The sequence below is a fragment of the Heterodontus francisci genome, chromosome 28 (assembly GCF_036365525.1).
Source record: "Heterodontus francisci isolate sHetFra1 chromosome 28, sHetFra1.hap1, whole genome shotgun sequence".
Taxonomy (NCBI): Eukaryota; Metazoa; Chordata; class Chondrichthyes; order Heterodontiformes; family Heterodontidae; genus Heterodontus; species Heterodontus francisci.
The window spans coordinates 1,765,798-1,775,804 of record NC_090398.1 but is presented as its reverse complement, the minus strand read 5'-3'; the positions used below and the strand labels follow the sequence as shown (position 1 = coordinate 1,775,804).

General features: G+C 52.7%; 1 protein-coding gene across 1 annotated transcript in view; it reads left to right on the top strand.

Moving 5' to 3' along the window:
• The first annotated feature begins 2,988 nt into the window (after positions 1-2,988).
• The window catches only part of LOC137385188 (calcium-binding protein 2-like), a 61,215-nt gene continuing 54,196 nt past the window's right edge, over positions 2,989-10,007 (top strand). The window contains exon 1 of the mRNA XM_068060175.1: positions 2,989-3,516. Within this exon, the coding sequence (XP_067916276.1) occupies positions 2,989-3,516 (528 nt within the window). The remainder of the gene's footprint in view (positions 3,517-10,007) is intronic.

Here is a 10,007-nt window from a genome sequence, read left to right as displayed (position 1 = left end):
ACTCATATACACACACACACACACACATACTCACACACACACACATACTCACACACACACATACTCACATACACACTCACACTCACACACATGAAGATACACACTCACACTCACACACATGAATATACACACTCACACACAGATACTCACACACATACACACATACTCATATACACACTCACACACACATACTCACACACACACACATACACACATACTCATGTACACACTCACACACACACACACACTCACACACACATACACACACACACATACTCATATACACACTCACACTCACACACATGCATATACACACTCACACTCACACTCACACTCACACACACATACTCACACACACATACTCACACACACATACACACTCACACTCACACACATGCATATACACACTCACACTCGAACACACTTACTCACACACACATACACACATACTCATATACACACTCACACTCACACACACATACTCAGACACACACACACATACTCACACACACATACACACATACTCATATACACACTCACACTCACATACTCACACACACATATACACATACTCATATACACACTCACACTCACACACACATACTCACACACACATACACACATACTCATATACACACTCACACTCACACACATGCATATACACACAGATACTTACACACACATACACACATATTCATATAAACACTCACACTCACACACACATACTCAGACACACACATACATACTCGCATACACACACATACTCACACACATATACACATACTCATATACACACTCACACTCACATATACACATACTCATATACACATACTCATATACACACTCACACTCACACTCACACACACATACACACTCACACACATACTCACACACACACACATACTCACACACACATATACACATACTCATATACACACTCACACTCACATATACACATACTCATATACACATACTCATATACACACTCACACTCACACTCACACACACATACACACATACACACTCACACACATACTCACACACACACACATACTCACACACACATATACACATACTCATATACACACTCACACTCACATATACACATACTCATATACACATACTCATATACACACTCACACTCACACTCACACACACATACACACATACACACTCACACACATACTCACACACACACACATACTCACACACACATATACACATACTCATATACACACTCACACTCACATATACACATACTCATATACACATACTCATATACACACTCACACTCACACACACATACACACTCACACACATACTCGCACACACACACATACTCACACACACATACACACATACTCATATACACACTCACACTCACACACCTGCATATACACACTCACACTCACACACACATACACACACACTCACACACATATACTCACACAAACTCACTCACACACTCACACACACTCACACTCACACACACACATACACACATACTCATATACACACTCACACACCTGCATATACACACTCACACTCACACTCACACACACATACACACACACTCACACATACTCACACATACACACATACTCACATACACACTCACACTCACACACACTCACACTCACACACACACACTCAAACACACACTCACACTCATGCATATACACACTCACACACACACACACACATACACACATACTCATATACACACTCACACGCACATACTCACACACACATACACACATACTCATATACACACTCACACATATACACACTCACACTCACACACACATACACACACACTAACACACACATAGTCACACACGCACATACTCATATACACACTCACACACCTGCATATACACACTGACACTCACACACACATACACACACACTCACACACACATACTCACACATACTCACATACACACTCACACTCACACACACATACACACTCACACACACACATACACACATAGTCATATACACACTCACACTCACATACACACTCACACTCACACACATGCATATACACACTCACACACACATACACACATACACACATACTCACATACACACTCACACTCACACACATGCATATGCACACTCACACTCACACACACATACACGCTCACACACTCACTCACAATCACAGCCACAGCACACTTACACAGATTCACACAGACACAGGCAAAGACACACTGACACACAGACACTGTACACACACACATACACCAACACACATTCTCACACGCACGTACGCGCACGCCCACTCAACCACACATAGACAGGCACACATACACACAACCTCACACTCATGCACACACACACACAACGCCCCCCCCCCCCCCCCCGCCCCACAACCATCAGCTGCCTGGGCCCTAAGCTCTGGAATTCCCTCCCTAACCCTCTCCGCCTCTCTCTCTCTCTCCTCATTTAAGACTCTCCTGAAAACCTCCCTCTTTGCCCCAGCTTATGGTCACCTCTCCCTAATATCTCCTTATGCGGAGATCGAGGTTAAATTATGTTTGATTCAAGCCTCTGTGAAGCACCTTGAGAGGTTTTAATATGTTAAAGGCGCTATATAAATGCACGTTGCTCTTGTTTGTTAAAGGACAGTAAAATAGCAGATCGAGATTTACGTTTGGTTTCTCGATGAGAGGGACAGGATGTTTCTCCCTTCATGAATTAATCAGCAGGGATTATCGCAATCCAGCTGGTAACTGAAAGCTGAACGAAGAATATATATTACAATGTGAGCGGCAGGGAGAGACAGAGATAGAGAAGGGTGGAAGTGGAGAGGGCAGCACATTGCTGTGTCCCTTCCATCTACGTTGCAAGATAAGAGGATTTAAGGGGTTGTCAAGATGACTGAGCGACAAAGGGAGGGAGGGAGAGTCGGAGAGACAGAGGCGAGCCAGCTCCTGGCCAGAGACGGCTGTCATGTTCCTTTTCGTGAAGACTGAGAGCACGATGAACAGTTTAGGCAACACGCAGGGCCCCAAGAGGGGCGAGCCAGCCAAGCAGAAGACGGCGGTCAAGGGTCAGAAGAGGTCAAAGGGCGCCGGTGGGCCTAGGCCCCTCCAGAAGCCTGCAGAGAGGCCCCGTCGCCAGGGGTCCTCGGAGGCGACTGGGGAGGAGCCGAGGGAGCAGGACGGAGGGGAGGGAAGGTGGGTGGGCCTCCGAAGCAGCCGGTGGCCCTCGGCTTGGCCCAGGGAGGGGCTCGGGAGTCAGGAACTCCGCTCCAGTGAGGATGAGGCCTCGGGGGCGGTGAAGGGGGCATCGGATCCTCCAGGCAACCACCGGGGCGAAGGAACAGGAAGGAAGGCATCCGGGAAGGAGGCGGAGAGAGAGGTCAAGAAACCAGGCCCTTTCGTCAGGGCCAGGAGGTCATCCCGGAGAGCCGGGTCTACAGAGACAGCCGGGTCCAGCACGTCCTTGCAGGCAGAGAGGCCTCCACCGCAGGAGCTGTATCCCATCCTGGATTCTGTTTTTGGACAGGTGAGCGTTTGTCTAAATCCCGCTCTACTGTCGGAGGGTCTGTACTGAGAGAGTGCTGCACTGTCGGAGGGTCAGTACTGAGGGAGTGCTGCACTGTCAGAGGGTCAGTACTGAGGGAGTGCTGCACTGTCGGAGGGTCAGTACTGAGAGAGTGCTGCACTGTCGGAGGGTCAGTGCTGAGGGAGTGCTGCACTGTCGGAGGGTCAGTACTGAGGGAGTGCTGCACTGTCGGAGGGTCAGTACTGAGGGAGTGCTGCACTGTCAGAGGGTCAGTACTGAGGGAGTGCTGCACTGTCAGAGGGTCAGTACTGAGGGAGGGCTGCACTGTCGGAGGGTCAGTACTCAGGGAGTGCTGCACTGTCGGAGGGTCAGTACTGAGGGAGTGCTGCACTGTCAGAGGGTCAGTACTGAGGGAGTGCTGCACTGTCGGAGGGTCAGTACTGAGGGAGTGCTGCACTGTCGGAGGGTCAGTACTGTGGGAGTGCTGCACTGTCGGAGGGTCAGTACTCAGGGAGTGCTGCACTGTCGGAGGGTCAGTACTGAGTGAACTCCGCACTGTCGGAGGGTCAGTACTGAGAGAGTGCTGCACTGTCGGAGGGTCAGTACTGAGTGAACTCCGCACTGTCGGAGGGTCAGTAATGAGCGAGTGCTGCACTGTCGGAGGGTCAGTACTGAGTGAGTGCTGCACTGTCGGAGGGTCAGTACTGAGTGAACTCCGCACTGTCGGAGGGTCAGTACTGAGAGAGTGCTGCACTGTCGGAGGGTCAGTACTGAGAGAGTGCTGCACTGTCGGAGGGTCAGTACTGAGAGAGTGCTGCACTGTCGGAGGGTCAGTACTGAGGGAGTGCTGCTTTGTCGGAGGGTCAGTACTGAGGGAGTGCTGCACTGTCAGAGGGTCAGTACTGAGGGAGTGCTGCACTGTCAGAGGGTCAGTACTGAGAGAGTGCTGCACTGTCAGAGGGTCAGTACTGAGAGAGTGCTGCACTGTCGGAGGGTCAGTACTGAGAGAGTGCTGCACTGTCGGAGGGTCAGTACTGAGGGAGTGCTGCTTTGTCGGAGGGTCAGTACTGAGGGAGTGCTGCACTGTCGGAGGGTCAGTACTGCGGGAGTGCTGCACTGTCAGAGGGTCAGTACTGAGAGAGTGCTGCACTGTCAGAGGGTTAGTACTCAGGGAGTGCTGCACTGTCGGAGGGTCAGTACTGAGGGAGTGCTGCACTGTCAGAGGGTCAGTACTGAGGGAGTGCTGCACTGTCGGAGGGTCGGTACTGAGGGAGTGCTGCACTGTCAAAGGGTCAGTACTGAGGGAGCGCTGCACTGTCAGAGGGTCAGTACTGAGGGAATGCTGCACTGTCGGAGGGTCAGTACTGAGGGAGTGCTGCACTGTCAGAGGGTCATTACTGAGGGAGTGCTGCACTGTCAGAGGGTCAGTACTGAGGGAGTGCTGCACTGTCGGACGGTCAGTACTGAGGGAGTGCTGCACTGTCGGAGGGTCAGTACTGAGGGAGTGCTGCACTGTCGGAGGGTCAGTACTGAGAGAGTGCTGCACTGTCGGAGGGTCAGTACTGAGAGAGTGCTGCACTGTCGGAGGGTCAGTACTGAGGGAGTGCTGCACTGTCAGAGGGTCAGTACTGAGGGAGTGCTGCACTGTCGGAGGGTCAGTACTGAGCGAGTGCTGCACTGTCGGAGGGTCAGTACTGAGGGAGTGCTGCACTGTCGGAGGGTCAGTACTGAGGGAGTGCTGCACTGTCGGAAGGTCAGTACTGAGGGAGTGCTGCACTGTCGGAGAGTCAGTACTGAGAGAGTGCTGCACTGTCGGAGGGTCAGTATTGAGGGAGTGCTGCACTGTCGGAGGGTCAGTACTGAGGGAGTGCTGCACTGTCGGAAGGTCAGTACTGAGGGAGTGCTGCATTGTCGGAGACTCAGTACTGAGGGAGTGCTGCACCGTCGGAGGGTCAGTACTGAGGGAGTGCTGCACTGTCGGAAGGTCAGTACTGAGGGACTGCTGCACTGTCGGAGGGTCAGTACTGAGAGAGTGCTGCACAGTCGGAGGGTCAGTATTGAGGGAGTGCTGCACTGTCGGAGGGTCAGTACTGAGGGACTGCTGCACTGTCGGAGGGTCAGTACTGAGAGAGTGCTGCACTGTCGGAGGGTCAGTATTGAGGGACTGCTGCACTGTTGGACGGCTAGTACTGAGAGAGTGCTGCACTGTCGGAGGGTCAGTATTGAGGGAGTGCTGCACTGTCGGAGGGTCAGTATTGAGGGACTGCTGCACTGTCGGAGGGTCAGTACTGAGAGAGTGCTGCACTGTCGGAGGGTCAGTATTGAGGGAGTGCTGCACTGTCGGAGGGTCAGTACTGAGGGAGTGCTGCACTGTCGGAGGGTCAGTACTGAGGGACTGCTGCACTGTCGGAGGGTCAGTACTGAGAGAGTGCTGCACTGTCGGAGGGTCAGTATTGAGGGAGTGCTGCACTGTCGGAGGGTCAGTATTGAGGGAGTGCTGCACTGTCGGAGGGTCAGTATTGAGGGAGTGCTGCACTGTCGGAGGGTCAGTATTGAGGGAGTGCTGCACTGTCGGAGGGTCAGTATTGAGGGAGTGCTGCACTGTCGGAGGGTCAGTATTGAGGGAGTGCTGCACTGTCGGAGGGTCAGTACTGAGGGAGTGCCGCTTGTCGGAGGGTCAGTATTGAGGGAGTGCTGCACTGTCGGAGGGTCAGTATTGAGGGAGTGCTGCACTGTCGGAGGGTCAGTACTGAGGGAGTGCTGCACTGTCGGAGGGTCAGTATTGAGGGAGTGCTGCACTGTCGGAGGGTCAGTATTGAGGGAGTGCTGCACTGTCGGAGGGTCAGTATTGAGGGAGTGCTGCACTGCCGGAGGGTCAGTACTGAGGGAGTGCTGCACTGTCAGAGATGCTGTCTTTCAGGACGAGACGTTAAACCGTGGCCTCCGCCCACCCTTTCAGGTGGGTGTCAAGAATTCCCAAGGCCATTATTACAAGTTGGCTGGTGGGGAATTCTCGCCCGTGTCCAGGGGCCCAATATTTATCCATCAACCCACATCACTAAGAACAGGTGATCTGGGTGATTTATCACATTGTTGCTTGTGGGATCTTGCTGTGCACAAATTGTCTGCATGACAACAATGGTTGCAGTGCAGAGAACGTATGTGAATGAGTGCGAAAGGCTTTAGTACGCCCTGAACTGGCGAAAGGTGCCGGGGGACAGAAAACCCTTGTCTTAATAATGAACTGTTTCAGAGAGCAACAACATTGCAATCTGCATTTGTATAGCAAACTTTAACATTGTGAAATCACAGAAGGAGATATTAGGGAGGGGCGACCAAAAGCTCCGACAACGAGGGAGGTTTTAAGGAGCATTTTAAAGGAGGAGAGAGAGAGAGAGAGATAGAGATGGAGAGGAACTAGGAACTAGAGCAATGCACAGAGATTTGAGAATCCATCAACAGGAATCATCTAAGGCCTCTGGGCTTGTGCAAAAAGCAATCAAAAAGGCAAAAGGGATGTTGGCCAAGAACTCAAAGCGGGCCTAAATACCAAATTCTGTGTAACTGTGTTCAGTTCTGTGCTCATGGGACTCAATGGACCTCCTCTTGTTCCCGTGTAACAGGCTGGAGAAGGGGCTGAATGGGCCTACTCCTGCTCCAGTGTAACAGGCTGGAGAAGGGGCTGAATGGGCCTCCTCCTGTTCCAGTGTAACAGGCTGGAGAAGGGGCTGAATTGAGCCTCCTCCTGTTCCTGTGTAACAGGCTGGAGAAGGGGCTGAATGGGCCTCCTCCTGTTCCAGTGTAACAGGCTGGAGAAGGGGCTGAATGGGCCTCCTCCTGTTCCCGTGTAACAGGCTGGAGAAGGGGCTGAATGGGCCTCCTCCTGTTCCAGTGTAACAGGCTGGAGAAGGGGCTGAATGGGCCTCCTCCTGTTCCAGTGTAACAGGCTGGAGAAGGGGCTGAATGGGCCTCCTCCTGTTCCAGTGTAACAGGCTGGAGAAGGGGCTGAATGGGCCTCCTCCTGTTCGCGTGTAACAGGCTGGACAAGGGGCTGAATGGGCCTCCTCCTGTTCCCGTGTACCAGGCTGGAGAAGGGGCTGAATGGTCCTCCTCCTGTTCCAGTGTAACAGGCTGGAGAAGGGGCTGAATGGGCCTCCTCCTGTTCCCATGTAACAGGCCGGAGAAGAGGCTGAATGGGCCTCCTCCTGTTCCAGTGTAACAGGCTGGAGAAGGGGCTGAATGGGCCTCCTCCTGTTCCAGTGTAACAGGCTGGAGAAGGGGCTGAATGGGCCTCCTCCTGTTCCAGTGTAACAGGCTGGAGAAGGGGCTGAATGGGCCTCCTCCTGTTCGCGTGTAACAGGCTGGACAAGGGGCTGAATGGGCCTCCTCCTGTTCCCGTGTACCAGGCTGGAGAAGGGGCTGAATGGTCCTCCTCCTGTTCCAGTGTAACAGGCTGGAGAAGGGGCTGAATGGGCCTCCTCCTGTTCCCATGTAACAGGCCGGAGAAGAGGCTGAATGGGCCTCCTCCTGTTCCAGTGTAACAGGCTGGAGAAGGGGCTGAATGGGCCTCCTCCTGTTCCAGTGTAACAGGGTGGAGAAGGGGCTGAATGGGCCTCCTCCTGTTCCCGTGTAACAGGCTGGAGAAGGGGCTGAATGGGCCTCCTCCTGTTCCAGTGTAACAGGCTGGAGAAGGGGCTGAATGGGCCTCCTCCTGTTCCAGTGTAACAGGCTGGAGAAGGGGCTGAATGGGCCTCCTCCTGTTCCAGTGTAACAGGCTGGAGAAGGGGCTGAATGGGCCTCCTCCTGTTCGCGTGTAACAGGCTGGACAAGGGGCTGAATGGGCCTCCTCCTGTTCCCGTGTACCAGGCTGGAGAAGGGGCTGAATGGTCCTCCTCCTGTTCCAGTGTAACAGGCTGGAGAAGGGGCTGAATGGGCCTCCTCCTGTTCCCATGTAACAGGCCGGAGAAGAGGCTGAATGGGCCTCCTCCTGTTCCTGTGTAACAGGCTGGAGAAGGGGCTGAATGGGCCTCCTCCTGTTCCTGTGTAACAGGCTGGAGAAGGGGCTGAATGGTCCTCCTCCTGTTCCAGTGTAACAGGCCGGAGAAGGGGCTGAATGGGCCTCCTCCTGTTCCTGTGTAACAGGCCGGAGAAGGGGCTGAATGGGCCTCCTCCTGTTCCAGTGTAACAGGCTGGAGAAGGGGCTGAATGGGCCTCCTCCTGTTCCAGTGTAACAGGCTGGAGAAGGGGCTGAATGGGCCTCCTCCTGTTCCAGTGTAACAGGCTGGAGAAGGGGCTGAATGGGCCTCCTCCTGTTCCCGTGTAACAGGCCGGAGAAGGGGCTGAATGGGCCTCCTCCTGTTCCAGTGTAACAGGCTGGAGAAGGGGCTGAATGGGCCTCCTCCTGTTCCCGTGTAACAGGCTGGAGAAGGGGCTGAGTGGGCATCCTCCTGTTCCCGTGTAACAGGCCGGAGAAGGGGCTGAATGGGCCTTCTCCTGTTCTGTGTTGGGATGGGAGATGCAGGGCAGGAATTCCAGAGCTGCTGGTGGGTGAGAACAGCTGACTCAGGCCGGGGATGGGGCCTGGGGCCTTTGATGGGGTCTGGGGCCATTCCCGCTCCATGTGTGAGTCTGTGTGTTTGTGTGAGTGTGTGTGTCAGAGTGTTTGTGTGTTTGTGTGAGTGTGTTTGTGTGTGTGAGTGTGTGTGTGAGTGTGTGTGAGTGTGTTTGTGTGTGTGTGTGAGTGTGTGTGTGTGTGTGTTTGTGTGTGTGAGTGTGTTTGTGTTTGTCTGTGAGTGTGTTTGTGTGTGTGTGTGTGAGTGTGTGTGTGTGTGAGTGTGTTTGAGTGTGTGTGTGAGTGTGTGCGTTTGTGTGAGTGTGTGTGTGTGTGAGTGTGTGCGTTTGTGTGTGTGTGAGTGTGTTTGTGTGTGTCTGTGAGTGTGTGTGTTTGTGTGAGTGTCTGTGTGTGTGTTTGTGTGTGTGTGTGAGTGTGTGTCTGAGTGTGTTTGTGTGTGTGTGTATGTGTATGAGTGTGTTTGTGTGTGTGCGTGAGTGTGTTTGTGTGCGTGTGTATGTGTGTGTGTTTGCGTGTGAGTGTGCGTGTGTGTGTGAGTATGTTTGTGAGTGTGTGTGTGTGTGAATGTGTGTGTGTGTGTGTGTGTGTGTGTGTGTATGTGTATGAGTGTGTTTGTGTGTGTGCGTGAGTGTGTTTGTGTATGTGTGTGAGTGTGTGTGTTTGCGTGTGAGTGTGTGTGTGTGTGTGAGTATGTTTGTGAGTGTGTGTGTGTGTGAATGTGTGTGTGTGTGTGTGTGTGAGTATGTTTGTGAGTGTGTGTGTGAATGTGTGTGAGTGTGTGTGTGTGTGAATGTGTGTGAGTGTGTGTGTTTATGTGAGTGTGGTTCGGAGTGTGTGGGTGTGTGAGAGTGTTTGTGTGAGTGTGTGTGTGTGTGAGTGTGTGTGTGAGTGTGTGTGTGTGTGTGTGTGAGTGTGTGAG